Source organism: Callionymus lyra, chromosome 3, assembly GCF_982586985.1.
Source record: "Callionymus lyra chromosome 3, fCalLyr1.hap1.1, whole genome shotgun sequence".
In the NCBI taxonomy this organism is placed as follows: Eukaryota; Metazoa; Chordata; class Actinopteri; order Syngnathiformes; family Callionymidae; genus Callionymus; species Callionymus lyra.
In genome coordinates, this window is record NC_141820.1 from 38,472,645 (window position 1) to 38,498,286 (window position 25,642).

General features: G+C 43.4%; 1 protein-coding gene across 12 annotated transcripts in view; it reads left to right on the forward strand.

The window, feature by feature from the left end:
- The window catches only part of sox5 (SRY-box transcription factor 5), a 74,680-nt gene that overhangs the window by 19,982 nt on the left and 29,056 nt on the right, over window positions 1–25,642 (forward strand). For 10 of the 12 annotated variants that reach the window (XM_087787854.1, XM_087787855.1, XM_087787856.1 and 7 more), the window contains exons 4-6: window positions 13,935–14,021; window positions 19,860–20,032; window positions 21,102–21,170. In XM_087787854.1, coding sequence (XP_087643980.1) covers window positions 13,935–14,021; window positions 19,860–20,032; window positions 21,102–21,170 — 329 coding nt within the window. The remainder of the gene's footprint in view (window positions 1–13,934; window positions 14,022–19,859; window positions 20,033–21,101; window positions 21,171–25,642) is intronic. The other 2 variants (XM_087787858.1, XM_087787861.1) reach the window with 1 other exon arrangement.

Sequence of the window (25,642 nt, forward strand, 5' to 3'; positions counted from 1 at the left end):
GGTTAGGTTCATTAATTATGTCCATGTTGTCTTTGGGGTCAGAGTTTACCTCCATGGTCGGACCTTGGCCCCCACACTTTATTGCTTTTGATCAAACCAAAATACAGAAGCTGTACGTGCAGGTTAACAACCCGGCTGGGAACCTTGAGGTCAGCCTGCGAGGCATTTATGTGGCTCTGTATGGCGAGGCAATGGATTCCATATTGAAAAGTCCACGACAGATGTCTCCCATACAAAAACATGAAGCACACACTCTACTATGTGCACACTTTGGTTTTTTCTCAAGGCATAAAGAGATCCAAGGGGTTTGCTTTTAGAGCGCACTGAGGCATTTTATAGGACAGCACTTAGGCAAGGCCATTGTGCCAGACAAGCACACAGTGACCAGAGCTCCCTTACGCCTCCGTACACTCCAATGGGGTGACAATAGGAAGGGCGGATACATACTGCCAAGAAGATGGAGAGAGAGAAGAATGGGGTGAAGAAAAAAAAACTGGAGAAGTGAAGGGATCTCTCCCTCAGACCCCCACTTCTGTACACCACCTCGTTCAATTACCCTAATCCTGCCTCACTATCTGGGGGCTACATCCAATACACACTCCACCTATGACAATAGCAAATAAAAGTCATCACGCAGACCTGCAACATGAAACGCATCCCTGAGGGTTTGAGATTCACAAACAGAGAAATCACAACGGCAGCAGCAGGTTCACAGCCCTAGCGTGGGAGCGAGGGAACGTCTTTATGTGATTTCCAGCCTTTGTCGGTAATTAGTTAGATGTATAAATTAACATGAAGTGCACCAGGACTCCCACTACCATTGTTTGCCTGCATCATTCTTCTTTCTCTGGGAAAAAAAGTGAATGAAACGGAATGGGGGGGGAGGCTGAAATTGGGAGACGTCTTCTTGTGGAGTTCTCCAACAAGGAAGAGAGAAAGTAAGGGTGTTTGCCAATTAAAGACTTTCCGGGAGAATCTTCTCAGAAGCGACGTCGACATCATACTTATGAGACTTTAACTGTTTACTGAGAAGATTTACATGACGCATATGTTGTCTTTCTTCGCTAAATCCACCCATGCTGAGGAATTCAAAGACGTGTCGAACTCGATCAGAACTTTTGTAAGAAAACAAGCTTTTAACACATCAATCCAGTTGCGATTCTTTCCTGGCGGAGTCATTGTGTCAGGCGAGGGGGGAGGGATCATCACAGGCATTTTTCCATTCCGAGTCAATTCTTTCTGCAGAATGAGAAACCGAGGACATAACGGGGCAAACCCGAGTCTTATTGTGTTAACGCATATTGTTGTGCTGATGAAAGACGCATTCAAGTTTCTTTCTTCTTCAATTGTTTTGCTTTTTCTTCTTGTGGAATTCTTTTCGCTGACAATCGATGGGGATGAAACTCCTTTATGCTTTTCTTAGCAGCCCAGATGAGCGATATTAAGCAGATGAATGGTATTCTTGTGTGTTTTTTTGGTGGGGGGGGGGGGGGCAGTGCCTCAGCTTTTGTCTAATAGTGGAGCATAAAGGGGCTTTGAGCAGAGGGAGAGGGTCCTGTGGTTTTCCTGATGGTGTGTGTCGGTGTGTGTGTTATTGCCCCCCCCGGTGCGGCATTAAGTTAAGGACAAAAGCTGGAGGTTCATGAATCAGGCTGCGCTTTCATAGATGAGCTATTATGACCTGGTCACACTTTGACTGTTGTTTGCGACGCCATGTGTGTGTGTTGCTATCTGATAGGACAAAGAATGTTTATGAGTTTGCACTTCCTGTGGGGTCACATGCATCTTATGGACAGCATTCTTCTTCAGCGTATTTATTGTCAGCGCTCACTTACCTTTGTTGTTTAGATTAGTCTACAATTGGTAACTTCAGAAATATTATAGTGATCTTGTCTAAGAAGTTGAAACACACTGTCGCAAATGTCCCACGTGCAGACTTTGGACACTCCTAACCTCAAACATTCTTCAGCAGATTTTTTTTTGATGGTCCACTTATGGTTTGTCATCAATGGCGCTACTGTGACGCTAAATGTGAGCATTGTCAATCTTGTTTTAAAGATATTTCCTCCCACTCTAACTTTAATTGACTGCTGTTTGTCCTTCTCCTGGGGGGTAAAGACAGTCCCATGGCACATTTTTGAATTATAGTGTTGGCATTATTGAGATGCAGATTAAGCAAGATAGGTTAACTTCAGAATGTTTTGTTTATATACTTCAACAGGACGAGTCTTCTTGCAAGCATCTTTAGCAATGGAGAAATATATTTGTCCTGTATCCCACATGTGAAGTAAATGTTTTTTTTAGTTACATACTGCAGAATCTACACATTCTGGTGTAATCCTACAAGCTGCTTAGTTCAATTTCTCGTCTTAGCAGCAACATGCTGGAAAGCATCTTCTCAGTCTCCACCACCCACTTGAGGCTTCATGTCTGACATGGATGAGGTGGGGTGTTACACTGAGCCGCGGTCTGGGGTTGGACGTTAACGCTTGTTCAAGGCTGGTATTTTTGAGTAAGTTCAGTGTGAGTGAGCAGCAACAAAGCTGAGTGTAAATCAGTCCATCCTCCTCCAGCTCTGTGTGTCAGCCTTTGAAGCCACAAGGTCTTTATCAATTAACCTCTGGCCGGCGGGTCATGGGGCGGGCCCTCTAAATGAAGTGCTGGTGTCTGTGATGTCAGCCCCGAGGGGTCACACAGCGCAGCCCACCCTTATTCAAGCCAGATGTTGGGAGAACCTCCGGCACCCCCCTCCCTCTCTGCCAGCCTGCCGGTGCAGCGATCTCCTCCTCAGCCACTGCTTGGCCAGCGCTCATCAGCAGCCACTCATGTCGGAGCTCCACTGGATTGATTGTTATGCTCCTGCCTGATCTCCTCCACCCTCCCCTCTACAGCTGTCCCTCTGTCTGTCCCCCAGTGGGACCCCTCTATCCAATCACCTCTCCCCTCTGATTTCCACTCCGCCCTGCTCATTTGGCCCACTGCCCCTTTCCGCTGCGCTCCAGGGAGAATGTGTAGTGTATGTGTGTTGCCTGGCAGCCTGCCTCGTCTCATCTGGTCTCGCTTGTCCCCCCTGAGTCTCCATCCTTCCTTATCATCACTCGCTTGTTTGCCACCTTCCATACATTCTAGCAGATCCTCCTCATTGTCCCTGTCGCCCTCTCCGCCTGCTTCCTCCCGCTCTCTCCCACCTTTGGCTCCTTCCTCCCATCTTCCTCCCCCAAGCCTCCTCCCTCCTCATCCTTCTCGTCTGGGCTCAGGAGCAGTGAACAGGTGTTGGCTCCTTTTGATTTGGGTGCGTTCGGATTAATGTTGTCAGCTCAGCTGTTAAAACAACTGCCACCGCCAGATGCCAGTCAGTTTTGGGCAGGAGCTGTCACCTACATGCAGACACACACACACACACACACACACAGATGCGCCGTGCACGACACACACTTGAACACGGCGGGATGTTCCACGCACACAACCACGGTGCATCTTGGCTCATTGTAGGAGCGACAAAGCAAATCAGCTGCTGCACGCCACTCTTGTTTGTAACGCAGGTGTGTGTCGCTGTTGCCTCTCCAAAACATTAGTGTCGTCTCCATGACATGGTACTTCCAAGGTCGTTAATACTAATCGAGGAGATGAGCCGTCTCTACCAGGCTGATTACTTTTATATGTTTGTCCATGTGTGGAAATATATAGTCGCTCTGTTGCTCAAATAGAGAACTCTTGTCCTCTCCCAGTGTAGTTGGCATGTTCTTTATGTTCTCTTGTGGGTTTAGGCTCCAATTTCCTCCCACAAAAACGAGTTAGTAGTTGTATATCTGCCATAGAAACAATCTAATCAAACTAGGAATGCCTAAAAGCATTGTTTTTGTCAGTTCCATGTCAAGAACTTAAGTGGTTATTATCAAGAAACGTGGAAAATATATATATAATTATCGTATAATTATCAGTCCTTAAATTGAACTCTTCAGTTATTTTCTTCTTTTTAATATATTTATTCAAACAAATGTACTTTCGTTGTACCACATGTTCAACAACAAATTGAGGAAGTAAAATAAATTTGCTATTGCCACTGGTTTGATTAGTTTCATGTAAACAACACTTTGTTTAACTTATTTAAAAAGCTTTGAATAATAACAGACTTCTGGGTAATTTGCCCAAGGGCAATGAAAAAGATCTTAATATTGTTATTTATCCCAACAGTAGAACAACTTTACAGCAGTAAAGTCGTATATAAATAACCTACAGCTAAAGTCACCTGACCAAATCTCATTACCACAGAATCTACACTGATGGTGAATGTTCAGTAGTTACCAACAATGAGATTTAAAAGTGCCAGAGGAGACACAGCTACTTTTATTAATATCGTCTATTATTGACATGTGCATAGTTGATTTAATATTGTTCATCAGCATGTTAGCGTCTTCTCAAATTCCTCAGACGCACCTCTCCACATTATCCCTCAGTCCTAACTGAAGCAACACATTTCTGTGCGTCGATGTTTGTCACCATGTTTTTGGCACAGACTTTCCATCCTACGCTCGCAGACCCGCCTGGCAGTTGTTTAAATTTAGAATCTCTGCTGATGATTAACTCTGTATCAGTGATCCACTGTGTGTAATTAAATGTGGGTGCAGGTTACTTCTGCTACCAGACTATTTTTCTTTGCTGGTCCTGTCCCCCCCCCCCCCCCCATGTTTGTTTTCCGTCCTTTTACTGAGCGGTCTTGTGATGCTGCTTCAAGGAGCCGCCTATTCCAAGACACTGTACTCTTGTTTGTGAGCTCATGTTGGTTTTGCTGACACATTCCTTCACTCAATAACAAACACCCTCAACACAACCCCTCACATTGAACTCACATTGAATGTTTAACCTTGTTTTTAGTCCCTCAATTCTTGCGCCCCAACCCCCCCCCCCAGGGCCCCGGCACATTCTGTCCCCAAAAGATCACGGCCTTTCGGCGGTTTAGTTAGCCTGCCTGATCAGGCTAACTAGGTTACAGCAATGGCTGTTCCACCCCACTGAAGTCTCTGCCGATCCAAACCTAGTTAAGACAATTAGTCCACTCAAGAAGTCATGTGTGTCTTGTCAGAGGGAGGTGGGTGTCTGAGACCAACAGGAATGTTGGGCATAGAGCCTTGACACGAGTGAGCAGCATTTATTATTAGACTAATTGCATCAAATTCTTGTTATTCGTTGCGATGAGGAAATGAGAGGGCGGTATTCGGAGTGAGACAAATTAACGCACAATCCGCTCTTTCAAATAAATAGAGTTGAATTAACCAGATCAAATCTACAGTTGTGTCCTTCCAAAAGCATCACTGCAATCACAACAGGTTTGTAAAAACAACAGAGGTTTAGTTCCGAATAACTGACTCATTTTATCGACAAACTTATAGATATAGATGAAAGTCTTATGCCGTAGTTCTGAGTTTGTTATATTTCAGTAATATTTCGCAGTAAATAGAGGTATGATGTTTTAATCCATGTCCAGAAAACACATTTCTCATGACACCTTCTGTGTCTGTGTGCTGAACTATAACAGAAACTCTAACCCAGGCATGACCCGGGTGAATTACCGGATGTCAAAAAATGCATTAGAGCAATTAGAAAAATTCCAAACAACTTGTTCTGTAAACCACACTATCATTTAAGGGCAACAGATGTTATTGTGACGGATATTTCGGCGACACAAATCTCATCAACCATTTAAAAGAAAAAAATGTTTCAACAATGTGATCTTGGCACGGAGAGAAGTTGCAGCCCTTTCCCACACACAAGGGCACTCATGTTTGTCAGCAGAGAATTCCGGTGCTGTTTGGACTGTTGTTGCCATTGGTCCACTGGTCCTCACATGTCCTATCTTTGAGCGGGACAATGTGGGCTATTCTTAAGACGGTACAAAGCTCTGCTTGAGCTGGATCAATGTGCAGATCGTTCACACATTGACAAGAAAGGCAAAGGAAGACAGATATGGGAAACACATAGACAGAGGAGGACGTGTCTTGTTGTGCTTGTCAACAGCGATAACTGGAAGACGAGGATCTGTCCGGCGATGCAAAGGCTCTCTGAGGCCGAGCCAACTGTCAATCAAATGTTACACCATCAGCCAAAAACATGATCGGAATAACAGTCTTCACACACATGGAGGTTTGAATACGACATGCAAAGCAGTGTCAGTACTGTCTTGTCATCTCTGTGACAAGCAGACGAAAAATGTCACGACTCCCAAGTGAAATTGCAGCTGTGTGTTAGTGCCTCTGCCGGAGATAATGCGTGGGTCCATTCCCCCTCCACTCACACAGCCGGTCCGACACACAATGTCTTCTTTTGTTGTCACGTTAAAGTGATGCAATAAAGCTGTGCAGTGACAAGGACGGCCCGCGGGCCACTGCTGTGACAGGAGACATTGAGTGTGTGCTTGTGTCGCTGAGAGGGGTTATTGCCACGAGACAGATTGCAAGTGTCATTTTCCATTACGGCAGCCCCAGCATCTGCGAACGCAAACACAAGCCAATACACACCAATGCCTTGGCCTAGTTTATCAAGACCCTGTTGACAGGCCGTGTTGACCATACTTAAACCTCTTCACTCCGACTGAGATTCTGAGACCTCATAGAGAGCCGTCGATTGGAACTGGTTGAACCTGTGTTGCTATTGTTGGGTCATCAATAGAAGTTATATCAACCCTGGAAATTTACAACAATTCTTACCGGTGTATTTTGGTGGAGCAGGCAATTAGCTGGCAGTTTGAAGCGGTTATCAGATGCCTGGTTGACACTCGCTCCCTCAGTTTGTGACTTACGCAGCACTAAAAATAAAAATGGGGCTCCATAAATCAGCTTTAATAAGGATCGATGGCACAAATAATAAGTCTTGATGTTATCACATTCTTCAACGATCGAGATCAAAAGGCTAAGTGATAGAATTGTGTGTGTGTGTATTTGAAGATAAATTATTTCTTAAAGCAGAATAGAAGAAAAGCATGCAGTTGATGAGGTGACAGGGATTGGATCTTGTGTCTTAGGGGGACAATAAACCTGAAGATTAATTGAAAATTAATTGCAATACGTTTTTTTATGTTGTGTTTTAAGGATTCTGGAAGACTTTTGATTATCTATGAAGGGAGAGGGGCTAAGCCAGCTGAAAAAAAGTATAGTTTAACGACACTAAATATTCATCAGCGCAATTCCCAACACATGAAACACTGCAAGAAGGAGTATCAGTTTCCAAAATAAGGTTTAAAGTACTATGTAATGAGAGCTCTGCCCACTGCAAGTAGGTAGCAGAGTCGGTCATACTATGACAGAGTTGTTTCGGGTCGAGTAGGGCTGGAACTGTGTAATAGAAAAGTGCCATTATTTAGAGAGGAATTATAAATGAAATGACCAGCAAAAAAGAAAGATTCATGCGAACATAGATCGAATCAACATCTCAGAGATGGCACAATTTAAGAAACCGAAGAGCAGGAAGTGACGAGGAGACAACGAACAAAGTTTTTCTGCGACTTTCTCAAAATGTCGTTCCAGATTTTGCCCTTCATCGTTCTTTCACAGTGTCGCGCCCTCTCCGCTGCTATTTCTGACTGCCAGTGTGTGGATCTGGCTCGCTGCGATTTCATGCCAGTACAAAAATTGGCTGAGGGTTTGGTTCAAATCAAATTGGACATAAGCACCCACAACACCATCTGTTAGGGAAAGGCAGTGGAGTGAAGGGCAGAACTCTCTATTCAGATAAATAGATTTTCAATTTATTAATTTGGTGACTGACAGCCTAAAAACTGTCCGCTCGACACCCACTTTTCTTAGAACACTAAATGAAGACATGTTGTGGTTCCTAATAATAGAGACGGTTTCACCTGCTCCCACAATGTTTACCGCACTTTATCTATATATACTATAGACTAGTATACAGTGTTCGAAAGTACAAATCTCTTTGACTGGTCACAGAGTTGAGTTTCATTGTTTCTAGACAGTCCTATGGTTTTACTCTATGAATAAACAAAATTGTTATCTGACCAAAAGGGATATAAACAAGTATCATAATGTGATTCTTTTGACAATATACTGCTTATTTTGTTCATATATTGAAATACAAACTGACAGAGTAAATCAAGCTAAGAATCTGTGCTTGCCACAGAAACTTTGTGAGGTGACAAACTGTCAGAAGTCTCATTTGTGTGCCAAAGACTGGCTGGTGTCCCTCAAGCAGGCTTGTTTTATTCATCACTGGAGTTGGAGCCACTTCTGAATGAGAAGTCACGGCGGACGTCAAACATGTTCTTTCTGTGTTCCTCCACTGCATCGCCTGCCCCAGAGATGGACCGGCGCTCTGGGACAGACATATCAGGAGGTGAACGACGAGGAGAAGAGGAGGGATTTTGGTGTTTACACGCCGGCCCGGCCTCTGTGGCAACTGTTGCCAAGTGCCGTTCTCCCCAACAACAGGCCAGTAATTGGTACTTTTAGCCGCTAACCTTGTGGAGGTGGCGGTGCGAGGTGGACTCGGACAAAAAGCTTTTTGAAACGTCTCTCTCAAGCTTCTCTCTCGATCTGCCGTACAGTGCCGCTGTTTGTATTTCTTTTTTGAAACAAGAAGCTGCCCATAATCTTGGCATGTGCTCCGGAGCCATTGGACCGTCTTGAGAAGGAATCTATGAAAATGTGTCCAGACACATGGCCCAGCTCAACCACACATGAATTGATCATCAAAATATCAACATCATCATTTCGTAATGGAGCGTGTTGGCTCGGCTGGCGCTCAACGGGGACGAGACAGACTGCGTGAATACGTGACGACACACCACAACACCTACGTTAATGAAGAGATAATAACCAAACATTCCTCAGCTTCTTTAAATCATTGACGCACAAACACCACACAGATCATCTTAAAGGATTACTATTTGCATTTTAGATGAGCTTAAATATTGGTCAAAATTATATTGTGCATAATGAAATGGAAATTTACTTAAAAAACAAAAAGCTTTATTTAACTCAAAATGGAAAGAGAAAAAATGGAAAATGGAAACAGAAAAAAAATCATAATAAATCCTGATGAGTGAATTTAATTTTTTTTTATAATAAATATTCATCTTAACTGATTATGTTATTAAGTCTAAAATACTAAGTACTGTATTTTTTTAAACTTAAAAAAAAATAGATATAAAAGAAGGAGAAAAGGTGAAACGATAAGTGATTTAAATATATAATGAATCAAGAGTTGTGTTATACGACAATTGACTGTCATTATGCCTAGAGAGGTCTATTGGATGTTTCTTCTCTGAGAGCATATCGAACAATCGGCTTCAGTATCTTGATAACCCACTTAAGTGTGTATGTATACATTAGGGAAGTAAAGATGGGGGTCTTCCTTAACCTGCTGGTAATCTAATCTGGCATTTGTATGTGAGCATAATCTGTCTCGTCTGGTGAAAGTCTGTGTTGATGTTAAGCGAAGGAACGTGAGGAGGCGATGGATCCTCCTTACCGCTGCCAAGACTTAGGTCAATGTGGAGCTTGTTTTTTCGGGTGTATGAGGGCTGACTCCGGGGTCCCGGGCCAAGTCTTTTTCCTGTGGGCCCTCCTCCGCCACCCTTCCCCCCCTCTCTCCCCTTCCATCCTCGGAGCCCGCCTGGGTCTGGCGCTGGCACAGAGGCCTCTTTGTTGCGCTCCCGAGGACCCTGGTCGCTCTCTTTTCCTCTCCTCCGCTTTTCTTCATCTCCTTTTCCACTTGTGCCCCTCCCCCACCTCCTCCCTTTTCCTCTTGAGGTCTCAGGCTGCACAAATATGAGATAATAGGAAAACTAGAGTCGGCCGCTGGTGGTGACTCAGGGAGAAAGTGAACGGCGAATGAGCAGCAGCGTTATTGTTTCCTCGAATCTCACGCTTCCCTGTTCTGTCCTGCAGCTTCTGACTCAAAAGCTCATGTGGATCCAGAGCAGGATGAGGGCTCACTCAAACACACACACACACACACACTCTGCCTCGCTCAGCAGGTGGACCGGGTTGTTTTGGCTCGGCAGCAGGGCAGCAGCTTGACTCCGTTTGAGCCAATGAGCCAAAATAATAGCTGACAATTCCAGAGTTACTGTCAGTGGTCTCCGCGTCTCCGATTCATTCTCTTGAATCTACGCAGTCACAGCGTAGACCAGAGCAGCGTTTAAGCTTCTCTCACTTCTGCACGTGCTCCACTTATTCCAGCACTCCTGTGTTCCCTTCATTTATGTCGAAAGAGGGAAGGCGGGCACGCTGGACTCGGAGAGGCCCCACCCTGAAAGTATGCAGCCCACACCCAAGCTTGGGCACAAAACTCAAAGAACACACACATTCAACACCCTCGTACGTCAGACGAAAACAGGGAGTAGCTCCTATAATGTTCACGGAAACTTTTTTATACCGCTTGGCCACAAACGCCGCTTTGTTTCCAGAGAGACTGAATTCATTTATTGTTGGGCAAAAAGGGAAGAACAGAATTGGTGTGTCATTTCACATCAACGCGACAACAGTGTAAATTTGGTTAATGTTTTGAAGGTGTCAGTGGACAACTGTCAACCTTTTTATTTAGAACAAAGGTTTGTTGTTCTCTTAGAACATAAGTGTGTTCTTTCGTAAAAGACTTTAGATTAGGTTTAATACAATCAATATATATTTATTTCTGCATGATATACTTGTACTTTTATCAGTCTATTCACCAAAATAACTCAAAAATAAAACTCATCCTTTAAAGAAAACTTTGCATCCCTTTCTGAAAAACTGATTGTGTGTTGTTTTTAATTCATTTATACAGAAATAGCTACTTTGGAGATGTATGCACAGCCTTAGTGCGTTTTAAGTTGTAAAAATTAATCATATTAACAAAATAAAAATGCTTTATTCTTGTAATGATTATATAGTAAATGCCCAAATAGAAACATCTAAAACACATTTCAAAATGAAATTTTATCTAAAGAATAATGATCACGAGAGGTAAAAAAAAAATGACATCAGATGAAGTGATAAGTTTCAGTTGTAAACACTTCCTTTTCCGATGCAAATAAACAGAAGAGGCACATTGCTCCCACCAACATCTTTATTTCACTTTGTTGTAAGTTTCAAAGGTTGCAGAAAGAGGGAAAACCTGTCTGATTTATAGATGAAATATATTTTATCAGAGGAAGAAGGATAATATCAATGAACTCCGTGTGGTCACTGTGTCAGAGTTCAAATGATGTGCTACTCAAACCCTTCAAACAGTCTATCAAACACAAGATATGACCTCCAGATCCAGGAAAAAGATCTATAAAACATTACTTCTCGGTACGGCTGGGCGGCACCTTCCCGTCACGATGACTGCTAGCATGCGTGACAGAGACGGTGGCAGTAAAACGATGTAAAGGTGACTGTCTCCGTGTCCGGGACACTCGTGGTCCACGACATCAATCAACGTCTTGGGATGCTCTCAGCAGCTCCACACTCGTCTCCTCGCCAGCATCTTCCTGTAGTGCCTTGCGCAGCACAATGAAAAAGCCTCTTGGCTTTTATTAATAGTTAAAGTGGCCCTGGCCTGTCACTTGGGACAATGGCTGCAGCCCTGTTAATAAATAAAAATAATAACTAGGAGATGGAGACAGAAGAGGGAGTGCAGTGGAGAGGGAGCAGGCGACGCTGCCATTTGTTGTTCCCTCTCACTTGTCAAAGCTCTTTGGCTTAAAAGCCTCTGTCATTGTTGAGGAAAAGAGGGGGGGGCGGAGGGAGTGAGGGACTCCAAGAGAAGGAGAGAGAGAGAAAGGGAGCGCCAGGGGCTAATAGCACCTGTTGGGGTGATGGTGAGACAGCTGTCACGGGAAAAATAACACAGGAGCTTTATTCCGATCTTCTCCCTCTTTCTACGCAAGCTCCCTCCAGTCCCCTCCTTCATCAACCCTACCTTCATCCCACTTGTCTGCTAACCTGTTCCCCCGAGGCTACAGGCGCTGCTGACAGAAAGCACGGAGGGCATCTCAGGGACAGTGAAACTTGGTTGTTGAATAACTGTGCGGAAAATAGATGCGAGGACAGGGCATGGGAGGGATGCAGTATTCCAGAAAATAAAGCAAGAAAAGAAAGGAGCGTGATGTGAGCCGGTTAAAGTTCAGCATTGATTGTTTGTATGTTTGTTTTGAAGGTAAACCGACTGTAGAATTTCATACAAATGCTGTCTCACGAAACCAAAGGAATATAATATTATTGCACTTAAGGAGGTTCAATTTCACTTTCTTCTGCTGCGTCTTCTCACCCTCCATCACCTACGCAAAGACAATCCAGTATCAGAACAGCCTCAGTGGAGATTGCAGAATAAAGTTTGATCTTCAGCACTGATACAAAAGGAATCAAGGACTCAAATATCGTTAAAAACCAAGTATAAAACATGGTTAAACTTTAAATCCATTCATAGTTAACTTAGCTGATAAATACTTGTGGCCTATTAAGTTAGTTGTATTTGTTGTTTTTTTTCTATTTGTGTTGCTAAAACCCTATAAAACAGTTGACTTTCAGTGAAATTGTAATTGCTCTTTTTTAATCTCAAAATACGTGCGATCCAAAGACTTCTATTAATCGATGACATTTTCAGGAGAACACGGAATACCTCTTTAAACATCAAAACAACTTGAATAATCCGCTGGAAAACCGTATACGACTACAGCAAATGGAAGACTATTTGCACTGGTAGATGTGAAACCACCTCAGTCGGGACAAGAGCGTTGACAAAGATGTTCCGTGTCTGTGCGGACGAGAGAGGCAGAAGGAGGAAAAGAGGCATTTGAAACGATGACAGGAGTAGTTGGGTTAGTTTGCCAGGGTCTGTATGAAGAAGCTAAGCTGTTCTCCGCGCAGGACAACTTCGCTCTCCATGGAAGGTATTAGAGTTTTTCCATCTGACCGTGTGTGTTTACAGGCAGGCTGTCTCCAACCAGCCAGATTAAGTCGTTCTCTTGCTGAAATCACTCCTGTCATTCCACTTAATGCTAAGAAAAATAATAATCCAGTGACAAACAAACTTTCCAGCTGCCGTCAGCAGTCACCAGTGTGTATAATGCAATGGTTGCCTTCAAGTGTATGTGTTGTGCATGTTTGTTCTGCGGGTGTTTGTGCATCCGAGTGAGTGTGTTTGCGTTGGCTGACGGGGTTAATCTCCGCACTCAGAGAGTAAAACCTCTCCTTCAGTCGGGCCTCGTCTGCAGATGCCTGCCAGTAAATGAAAGACTCTCTTCGCTGTCTTTGTCTGATGACTACTTCCTTTTTTGTCCGAGTCCATAACAGTGCAGTGTGAGCGACACCAGAGTCCATCCATACATGTGGACTCTCGCATCTCGACGTGCCCTCTTGTGTGACATTTCCATTTGTCCCACCGAGCGTGCGCGCAAACATGCGTAAACCACAGTCAGGATAGTAATTAGCGATCCTGCTGGTGCGTGTGTGTGTGCACATGTGTGTTGAAAACAAAGCGCTGGCTGATAATGTGTCCATTGTGGCGGGTGCATTAAGGCCCTCTTTGTCTCAGGGCCCACAGGGCTAATGATTCTCTAGCAGCAGGTGAGAGGGAAAAAGCCTCCCTCTTTCTCTCCCTCTCCGCTCCACTTGTCTTTCTCTTTATCTTGCGTTGGCTCTCTCGCTCTCTCACTCTTTTTGCTCACTTGTTTTTGTTCCTCAGATCCCCCCCTTCTTTCGATTATCAGCTTCTCTCTTTCCACCTTTCTCTCCCTTGCTCCCTCTCTCTCCTGCTGATGCGGCCATTAGGCTGAGCTGCCGCTGCCTTTATTACAGCAAATGGACTTTAAATGAGCTTTATTGTCGTGTTGGCCAACCGACTGAATCCCTTCTCTCCCTCTCTCTGTCTCCCGCTCTCTCTCTCTCTCTCTCTCTCTCTCTCTCTCTCTCTCTCTCTCTCTCTCTCCCCCCTGTCCCCTATTTTTCCAAAAACAGAGCCCCCCAGCATTGAGAGGCTGCTGTCAAAGGATTGGAAGGATAAACTTTTGGCCATGGGCTCAGGGCACATTGGAGAAATCAAAGGTATGCTTCAACATCTGATCGAAGTGAAACAAGACAATCACTTAACTGAACTAACATAGTCTGATTATAATTCAGATATTACAACCAAGGTCTACAGTTATAAGAATTTGAGTTTGAGATGTCATATTAAAAAAAAAGAAAAAAAAGAAGTGAAATATCGCATTTTCTTCAAAGAAAACAATCAATTTCATTATTTTATATATACTGTTCAGGTCATCAGATATGTGGAAGCTTCTCTGGGGCCCAGTCCTGACGTCACTTTAAAGAGCTTTTTTTGTGGCTGTTGATCCCATTGAGGAGTTGATTTGTAAAGTCATAGTTCAACCAAAATTCATATTACATACACTTTCTACTCATCCTCATGCAGACTAAGGGTTGGGAACATTTCTAAAACAGAGACAAGAAAAAGTAAGCACTGGTCTAGGCCGTCATATGATCATTCTTTTCTGTAACTCAATAAACTGGTGTCCTTCCAAAGAAAAATAGCTTTATTAGAAAAGAGACTAACAATGCCATAATGTTTTATGTGATGTCTCAGCAGTTAATAGTGTGGCATGGATTTTAAGGAATAAGTAATAGTGATAATGGTCAAAGAAATCAAAACAAATGTAATTAACATTGGCAAAATACAATTATTCTTTAAATTTCTAACATGTTTTTTAATAGTTATAATAATATAATATTATTATAATATAATAATAATAATAATGTCATCCAGGAGAGACTCAGATTAGAACCTCATTGAAAATATCCAATTGGTTCAGTTATGGCTTGATGCGACATCACTGGACTAAATGTATATACGTATGTATGTATGTACATATATGTATCTTGAAAGTGTTCATTCACACTTTAACAAGAAGCATTAGAAGAATCCAGCTGAGGGTAGAGAGAGGAAAGGTCTGGGGTTTAAATCAACTAAAAAAAATAGAAAGATGTATGAGTCTGGGTTGACAAGTAGCAGACTTTGACACAGAACTATAAGAGCAGTCCATCACAATTTGATTCAACTTTGCATCAATCACTCAAGCACGTTGACCGGAATGGAAACCACAAAGCCTGGAGAAGTGACAGAATGCCCATCTTTCCGCACCACAACAGAGGGATGCTTCTGTTTCAGTGACGGAGCTTCATTAGGAAGTGGAGGAAAATGTAATCAAAGGGGTTTTCGGAGTAGCAGGGAGAGCGGGGGGGAATGGTATTGATCAAACCTGCTTTTTCCCAGCTGCCTGCTGTGTTGACATTTCTGCGTAGTGACATCCCGCTTGGTACATCAACAGCTGGGCAGAAATGTCGTGTGTGTGTTCGTAAATCAGTGTGTCTGCCTCATTGAATCCATTTAAGAGTCAAACACTTGTCTTACATAACAATGTATCTTATTAGGATAAAAGCCAGAAATGTACAGAGCATCATTTACATTTGCTGCGCTGCCATTTACTGTCGCTTGACTTTTTCCCCCCCATCGGAGTTCCACTGAAGAGCTTTTTGAGGGCTACAAAGTGATTTGGAGCCGTCACCTGCCGCTGCATTATTGAGAGGCAATGTTGGTGAAAGGCTTTATGTGGCTTATTGAAACACTCATGATGGCTGATAGAGAGGCACACCAGAGAAGCTCCAGATATGTATGTGCAGGCATCTATCTAGCAACTGAGACACAATGTTTCTCCAGCTTGTCCCAAGTCTTCCCTACTCTCAGAGTTGTTTAGGGTATCCAGAGACCACAGATTCCTTTCAAGAAGTAGAAGATTAAACATCTTTCTACAGCAGTAGTTGATGAAATAGTGTCGATACTTTTGTCTTATTGTATAAGTGGGCGTTGGATATCGGATGTGTTCCTTCTGATGACTCATCTCGCACATGTCCATGACACACACTGTATTCTTGAAGTATTTCTTTACCTCACAAGGACCATCGAGTGTCTCTGAGTCATCAAATAAATGAGCTGAGAACAAACATGAATCCGGAGCTTATAGCGATCATTGTTGTAGCAAAAGCACCAGCAGAATAAACAAGTAGGCTGGGATCGTGAGCACAGGTACTTACGCGTGTGACGTTAACGCTGTTCAGTTTCCCATTTCACCGGCTTCCCCCCCGCAGCCAAGCTAATGACATAAACCAGAGTAACTGGAAACATCTGTACTGTAAACACTTAAGGTTGAGTGTAATCCACCCACTTACTGTAATTATTAGTTACTTAACGACCCGGAGTCATTACTTTCATTCTCATTCCTTCGGCTGTAACTTTACCGTTCGCTCCCGCCACAAGAACCCAGCGTTTCCTTCAAGTGTTCAGCGGCACCTTTTCTCGGCTCCAGACTTGGCTCTCCTCCCTCTTCCTACGGGGAGTTATCAATGTAGCAGGGGTCATTAATTAGCGGCAGAAACACGGTGACAAGTATTACATTGTTACAAATTGGTTAATTACCATGTGTGCGAGAGAGAGAGGGAGTCCGTGGATCGGATGGGTTTCGGCAGGCGGCAATCAGCCTCGGGAGGAATGTGTGTAAACCGACAGAGGAAACCACTTATCGATCCGCCTGCCTGCCTCGCATCGGGCTGAGGAAACGAGCAGACGCGCGCTGATTTATGGCGCGGCCATGGAAATACTAAGAGTGTAAATGAGAGTGGGAGAGAAAAGTAAATCTGGGATCGCGCAGGAGCTGGAGTTTGCTGACAAAACATCCACAGCTGAAGGGAGGGTTGAGAACAGCTTGCGAGGAAAACTTACTAAGCAGGTGTCTCAAGAGTCTGGCTCAAATGAAATTGTGTGTTAGTACGTGATTTAGTCCACTTTGAGAAGGACTTTATTGTCCACATGCTCACGGATAACTTGCGAAAGTTAAAGCTTTTGCGCGACATATTCAGAAGAACACGGATGAGAATCTAGAGGATACATCAAGAACGTGTAACCAGACAGTTATTATGTGGGCGAGGGAAGTGTTTTGTTACATATTTGCTACTGTAAACATGTGCCTGTTCTTTAAAAACACGGTCAAAAATAAAAAGTAATTTCAGACTGAAGCCATTAACACACCTGTTTTCTATCAGCAACTCCATTGCTTTCTCTACCAGAAGCTGATTGAGTGGAAATATATTCCGGTTCAGTCCGTAAAGAAGAGTGGAAGCAGTGTAGAGTAAGCATGTTGACGTCTGCCGCTTATATCGACACATCAATCACTAAAAAAACACTGTTTGTTAGTGACCCACTGAGTGGGGGTGCAATGGCGTGTGTGTAACGTGTGCTCGGAGGGAAATAATAAAGACTCCTTTGATCCATCATTTCACCTTTACAACCCCCATCTTACTTTAACTTCACCTCCTTCCTCTGCGCTCCCTTCACCACGACTTGAACAGTTTTCAACACAGGGCTCTTTCTTGTCTTGGTCAGCTTTGGCTATGCACACACACACATGCGCTAGCTGGCTCTCACACACACATGTTTCTCTGTTTTTCTGGCCTGACAAAGGTGGGTCTGTGAGTTAGGACAGCGGCGTGTTTATTTTTCCAGTGGCCAGTGCACCCGACAGTTGCCTTTATTGTTCATTGTTGGCGGGTTGAAGGAGCTCAGGGGGAAGTGAGGAGAAGGAGAAAGGGCTGGAGAAGGGGGGCCCGGGTGTCGGTGGGCAGCGGGAGAGGTGGCGGCTACCAACCGAGAGGACAAATGGATGGCTCTCACCTTCCCGAGTGGTCAAAGGCCAGGTCAGGAACTGTGGCTCGTAGTCTTAACCTCCTCCATTCTTGGACTTCTTCACATCCCCCTTTAGACTACCTCTAGCCCCCTTCTCCCTTTCGTTACCCCCTTCCTCTCTTCCTCATCTGGTTTGACTGGTGCAGGAATGTGGCCCTGTTAAAGGTAGCAGCTGAAGAACAATGGGGGATTGTAGTCCACTCGCACACACTCGTGCGTGCACCCGCATGCGTGCACACACACACGGGCGACGAAGCCACGAAGCCTGCTGCAAATGACCAGACATGAGCGCTCGCACAAACACACACACTGATTGTGCCTCCGTGTGCCTCCCTCTAACTACATCCTGTTGAATGATTTAGGCCTTGTGTGGAGGTGTGTTTGTGTACATAAGTGTGTGCGTGAGTGTGTGTCCCCGCGCAATGGTAATGGAGCTGGTATGTCAGGATCTAAGGGGTCAAGGGTCAGACAATGCTAAATGTGAGCAGAAGGTTGGCTGACTGCAGGGTAAACACAGACCAGACATACTTTCCTTCTCTCCTCCTCTCCTGCTTCCTCTCTCTCCGGCGCTCTTCTCTCCCGCCGATCCTCCAATGTACCCAAAATGAGCGCTAGTGAAATAAATATAGACACAGCGAGCTATGTAAATTTTTAAACCTGGCGGAGGCTTAACTCTGTTTGTCAAACATACGAAACTTGGCCCGGCTTTGTTGCTTCGGCGTATATGACAAATCTCATCCGCGCCAGTTCTTCTCTCTTATCAGTGACGCCCGTAGCAGCAGTGATAGATGTGGTCTGAATCACCAAAGCAATAAGGCAACATCTGGTTTTACGTCTCCCGAGCACGAATCTCTTTTCCCAAACTCGACCCCCCCCACTGTCCAGATCCCCCAACCCGGTCATATATTAGCCGCACCAACAAGCCACGGAGAGATTTACGCCGCTTTGTTGTTGCTCACATTTATGCTTTTCAGCTTCATGCTTCTGACCTCTGACCCCGCAATCCTGAGTGGCCTCTGGACAGCCGTTAAACTCTCACAGAGAAGAAGACATTTTTGTCCCCTCGAGTTCAACGACTCTATATCTAATATGAATTCTAGGTTGTAAAAGGTTAAATGAATTTAACACTTAAGCACACACACAAAATAGCTTGACATACAAATTAAATGTAATTTTTTTTTTAAGCAAACCTATCAAGTGATTCGGTTCTTTTAACTAAGGTGTTCCTGGCTACTGGGTGGAGGCCCAAGGGTAGACCCGGGATCGGGTCTCTCAGCAGATTCAGTAACACATTGATATTCCTCCAAAATAGCTTCTGGGGAGAAGGAATTCTTGACGTCTTTATTTTAGTCCCAACAACAAAACAATGTTTTATAAAACCGCAACCATCTAAACCAAGTTAAGATAATGTAAGCATGTTAAGATAAGGGACATATATTATCGATGTCAATAATTAAACAGAGACTCCCAATGAAAGTAAAACTGATATTGAATTGAAAGGTAAATTATTAGAATAGACTGAGCCTTCAAGAATAAAAGACTAAATAACAAACCTCGTGCTTCGTGTTGATGATGCAAAGACAAGGTTTGTGTTTGTGCTGCCACTGAGTAGTAGGAAGGACAATGATCCCCAACAATTTCTCTTAGAAATCTGCTTTGATAAATAACATGTATTTCAATATATGAACTGATTTTCTTTGGTAAGAAAATGCCTTCCAAATGATTCTTGGCTATGTGTACTGGTGGGAAATCCTCTATCCATAAAAGATGGATGACAAAGACAAGAGAAAATCTGAATTTTTGCTTTCCAAACATGATCAGGCGACACGACAGCACAGACTATAGCGCAGGGGCAGAGTGTGACTGAATACTGACCAACTCCCACCAGCACTCGGAGCATCTTGTTTACAGTCTTGAAAACTAGAAAATCTTGGAGAAGTCTGACACAGCTCGTCCTGAACAGCTTTTAACTTTCTCAGTTTCTCCACGCCACCAACACTCGCAAGCCGCCGAGCTTGTGTCCAAAACACACACAGAAAAGTTTCTCTCCAACGGATGACAGAATGTTAGCAGCGTAACTTCACTCCAGATTTTCTTCAAAGCACAGCAGCCTCACCTTTGACCCTCACCAGTCCCCTCTCTCGCTCTAGGTACCCCAGACAGTTTGGCGGAGAAAGAGCGCCAGCTTATGGGCATGATCGGCCAGTTGAGCAGCCTGAGGGAGCAGCTCCTGGCGGCGCACGAGGAGCAAAAGAAATTGGCCGCCTCACAGATGGAGAAGCAGCGGCAACAGATGGAACTGGCTAAACAGCAGCAAGACCAGGTAAAGAAAACGTTTCCAGCTTTTACAATTATCATCCATTTGTGTGTGGATACAGCAAAATCAAGATTGCATCTGTTAGATAAGTCATTTTTTAATAAAAAATAAAAATATAAAAGAATAAAAGACGTACTTCCTCTTTGTAAGTTGAAAGAAATCTGCTTTAGTGTTCAACAATAACTAAGAGGAACAAACAGTGTTTTAATTATTTTATGTTGTTTTTTGTTTGACTTGAGCCAACAGTTGTTCAGGTTTTTCAATTCTAGAATCGTCCCTCATTTTGCAATGCACTCGCTTTGCATATCAACATTTAGTATTGTTTGGGGATCTTAAATATAATGTATTGATTGATTTCCGGTTAATTATAGATTAATAAAAGGACATGTCTAGTGTTCCTTTAACTGACTTGTACAAACAAAAATAAAAGAAATTTTGAGCAATGTTCACACGGTCAGACGCACAAGTGTCTTTGGCTGCCTTTCCATCAACAAACAGCGTGAACTACACTGGAGTCAGCACCGTGAGCAAACAAAGATTGCCGAGCATCTTCAGCATGTCCTCTTTTGTTGTGTGTTTTCTCGCAACAATTATAACAAAAGAACAATGACTACTGCGCGAGTCGCATAAGTCATTATCGCAAGATTAGACAAAATGGATGAGTGGATTCCAATATCAATGAAAAAAAGAGGAAATGACTTTGAATGAAGTGTTTCATGATAATCCCAGGAGACGAGGAACAAGCACATGAGTTTCCAGATGTATTGGTGTCACACAGATTACTGTTTTTAATCTGCATCTTGTTCGGAATGTAAAAAAAAAAGGACGATTCCATGGATTTATCGCTACTCTGTCTCTATAAGTATGTCGCCGTGGCAACATTGACCATTTGACTGTAAGCTGAGCACAGATGAGACGAGCTCTTTAATATTTTACAGCAGGGCATCGACCCTCTGTCGCCCAACCGGGGCCTCTGAGACCTGCAGATGTGTTGCATTTCCCAGAGGCCCTTCCCACACTCATGAAAACACACATTCTGAACATTCTATTAACATATTTTGCATTCTTTCCTCAGATTGCACGGCAACAGCAGCAGCTCCTGCAGCAGCAACACAAAATCAACCTCCTGCAGCAGCAAATCCAGGTGAGGGACTCTTTGTGCAAGTTTGTGAGTCTGCAGTGCAACATGAATGATTTGTCGTGCATTATGAGGCAGACCCTCCTCCAGCAAGCGTAATCACACAACCGTGGTCAGACAAATCAGAAAACTTGCGCCAGGAAAATGATTCATAGCAGAAATCAAAGTTTGAGTGTGTGTTGAATTGTTGATTGTGTAGTTATTTTGTGCAAACTGTGATTGTTTCAACACTTGCCAATCAAACATGTTTACAGGTGGATTGTAATTTTTTGGTTTTAGGACACATGACTATTTTTATTGTTTCAAATGCACTTGCACTTGAGGTTTGCTCTGATTTGTCAATCCCTTAAAAAGCAACTAACGTGAAACTCAACTCTCCTGACTCACTCACATGTTTCAAAAGTTAAATTCTTCCTCTCCAAGATGCAGTAAGTCCCTCATCCTGACAATGATAGAAGTTAATATTATTTATAAAGTTATATAATAGTTTGAGTAAGCTGACAAGCTTGACTGTTGCAGTACTATCTAAATGTAGCCGGCATTACAGAGTCCCTCATTTGTACTGAAGACAAAAGGTTATTTTTCTCTCTCCATCAGATGACGTGCCATCTTTATGAAATAAAAGGCTTTAACACATTTCTTTGTCCCCTGAAAAAGAGCCACTGATGATTTTCTTGTAAATAAGTTCATCACATAATGTCCTCACTTTAAAAGGAGAGACCAAGATTCCATACTTGATCATCTGTTTCTTGCTAAGTACCTCAAACCCAGAAGAGTTCATCTGCAGCTTTTCATCTCCGATGCACTAAAGAGAACAGAGAAACAAACAAACGTGCAACAGAAGCCTCAATGGCGGCTTTAGATGGATTGATCGCTACATAGATACTTTATTAATCTCACAGACAGACGTTTAGAACAGCTACAAGTCCCAAGTGACTTTTAATACAATGAACTATTAAGTGAAATTAATGCGGGTATAAATGCGGGTATATATTAATGCGGGATGTGTGGAAGTCTCTAGAAAGGGTGACACTGGAGTCTCTATGCTAGTCCAGGTGGCTTGGAAGGAATAGCCCGGGCCTTTGTAAAGGCAGATGACACAGAATTTTGAGCTAAGAATGGCGGGCTTTGTATCACACAAAAAAACCTCCCTGTCCAACACAGTGTGCGCTCTCTCACACACACACACACACATTCCCTCTCCCTGAAGAGTTTAGCCATACACAGTTGATGTGATAAGAGACCTTGTGATATCATGTGGGTGGGACGTGTGTTTGTGTGTGTCCAAGTTTTTGTGCAAAACAGCTGTGTTTAGTTAAATTAGGAATTGTTCGCTTTTGTTTTCGACAATCGTGAAAAACAAGAAAGAGAGAACATTCTAAGTTTCTGTTCTCCAGCGTGCGCTTCTCAGCCTGTGCGTACGCTGTTTGCCGCAGCTGTGTGTGTTAAGCTATAAACACGTCCGCTCATGATTCACTCCCTCACGACCCCGCCGAGACAAAGCTCGCTTTTCCCATGACTTTGCAACCTTTTCCCAAACAAGCGTCTCTCCATTGAAGCAGCCCAACAATAGTTTCTCACAAGCAAGGGGCAGCTGTGGGCAGGCCGAGGGCCGCGACAACAGGGGCGAGAGGACAACACACACGTATGCACATCAAAGTATGCGCAGACGTAGTAAATCTATGGCTTCACACACATATTGCGAGCAGCACACTCTGCCTGACGATCAAACACACACTCATCATCAAAGACTTGGTCTAGAAACGCACTGCTTAATCATTCATGAAGAGATTGTCCGCACAATCCCACAATACAATGGCCTGCCAGAGCGAGGGCACCAGGTTCAATATGTTGGGGTGTGTGAGTGTGTGTGTGTGTGTTTTGTGACTGTATGATAAGCCCCTTGTGATTGCGTTTCCCCCTAACGAGGCTGAGTTCAGCTGTCCCTTCTTGTATCTATGTGTGCGAGTGTGTGTGCGTCCTTGGCTTTGTTCGGCCCAAACCCCCAAAGGCCTGTGAAGAATGCTTTCAACCGTCCACTTGGAAGAGGTGATGAAATGAAACGAATAATCAAGCTCATGAAAAAGAGAGGAGAGTGACACACATCCCTTTTTGAAAGGAGGACAAATTATTTATTGTCCCCGCATCCGGTTTCATATTTTTCAGTCTCCTCTCGACCCGGTACCCAAATTAAGCAATACGATCTGTGCCCAGTACCAGGGCCTCGGATGCTCTCGGAGCGGAGGAGGAATGTCCGGCTGGTTTATTTACGGCACTGGAAACTGTAGCTAATGACTTTACTTTAACACACAAAACACACATTAGTAACTCAATGTCAGGAGGGTAGTCACTTTATCTTTACACAAAAGTGTGTTTATATTATATTTAAACAAGCATAACTCATAAAGTATCACATGATCGGGAAGTAAGGAGGGTCTCAACTCAAAAGTTTGCGTGTTGTAAACTCATAAATGTAAAGGCACTTTTACTTTGAATGTAATGGAATTCAACTCTACAGCAGTGGGTCTACAGTAGGTGCTACACCGTCCCTAACTTGCTATTGAGGTAGCTCTACTTACTTCTATTAAATCGCCTCAATAAGGGGTTCGCCACACTTTATTTCAAAGAGGGCCAAAATTGACGAGGTGAAATTGTTCAAGTGTTTTACATGTTAACAAAGAATGATAGAGTTCAGAATACAGAAAAATAAGCAGATCTGTTAGGAGATAGATACAAGAAGACTATTTTTAAAATAGTGTATTAGTGTACAGTAAATTATCTACATTTTATTTATATTTCAAGACAGGGGTTGCTGAGTGTATTGAAATAAATGATATGATATGATGAAATAATAACAACGTTATTACCTTTATAAGGCCATCTGCCATTGATAAGTCAGTCAATCTGGTTAAGGTGTAACGCCTGCTTGTTAGCAATACAGCTCCTCATAGCATTAGTATAAATAAATAATCTGCAACATTGAAAACATTGAGTTTAAATTACACAGTTTAGTCAACTGTAAATAAGAAGCTGGAAAAAAAATCTCAGACAAAATGGATACCTACAAGAGGGTCTGTTGAGTGGCGGAAAACTAAATAAATATGTATACCTGCCACACTCACGCACACACTTGAACACACATGTCTTGCAGCCCCCCCTGCTAGGAGCCTTCTTGTTAAGCTACAAGATGGGAACACATTCCCTCAAACTTCTCTTCGCTTTCCCTCTTGTCTCCCTCTCTTTCTAATTAAATGACTCGTCTATGAGAGGCTCCCCTCGGTGATGCTGAGGACGACCGTGGCCGCCGAGTGGGGAAGCGCGTCGGGGATGAAAGGAGTTCACCTGCGAAGCGGCTCAGGGCTTTACCTTGAGAACACATTTTCATAGAATAGAGGGCACACACACACACACACACACACACACACACACACACACACACACACACACACACACACACACACACTATATGTTTGAAACAGGGATGAGTCTGTCCGCACTAATGAATCCAAACTCATTCAAGTGAAACACACACAACAGTTGTGCGCCTAAACCTCCACACTGAGCTTCTTGCTTCAAACTGTCTCTTGAGGTGGGAGAGGGGGGAAAAAGCGGTAAATGGGCAAGACCACCTGATGCTTTGACTGGTTTAGGAGGCCAGACGCCATGGCGACAGCAGCTAACAAGCTCTCCATTAACGTTTACCCAGGTCTGTAACTCAATCAGACACATACACACACTCGCTAGATTCATACCTGATGCAGTCACATGTTAGGTTCTGATGTTCCACATGTTTGGTTCTGATCTTCTCTGTGACGATGCACAGAAACTAACCATGAAAATAAGCTCAATCTAGTGCAGCTTTAAACAGATTTGCAACTTTTTGTTGGTTACAGACAATTGTTTTCAGTCAGTAACTTCAGTACAATTTAAAGCAAAATGTGTCAGTTTAGGATCACTTTAATGGAAATGATATTTTTTTTTATAGCAGCAGTTTAAACCAAGAGCCAAATGTGTTTAATTCCAAAATATTTGGCTGAAAGATTCATTTTCACACAGGGAAAAACGCCTCTGCTACATCACTAAATCTCTTAACTCTCAGTGGAATCATCAGCCGTACCTGACTCAGTCACAAGTTTAGCCTTGGCTTGAACGCAAGGCTGTTACCACAAAAATACAAAGCAACAATGAAGAGTTTGTTTCTCTTCGGATTCAGATAAAGCTTGACGATCAAGCAGAACCCGAGTATGCACACGAGTGTAAGAGAATTCCTCTTCATTCTTGTGAGAACACAAAGGAAGGCATCAATGTAGTTTTTGTACACACATACATCAGCGCTCCACACGTAATCACAGCGCACCTCTGTACTGAGGAGCTAACCCAATTGCCTGTGTAATTGTTTAATCACTCCCATTACACAGCAACCGATGTAATTGGTGTTTCGCATACACACTTTATGTGTTAATGTGCACACACTCGTA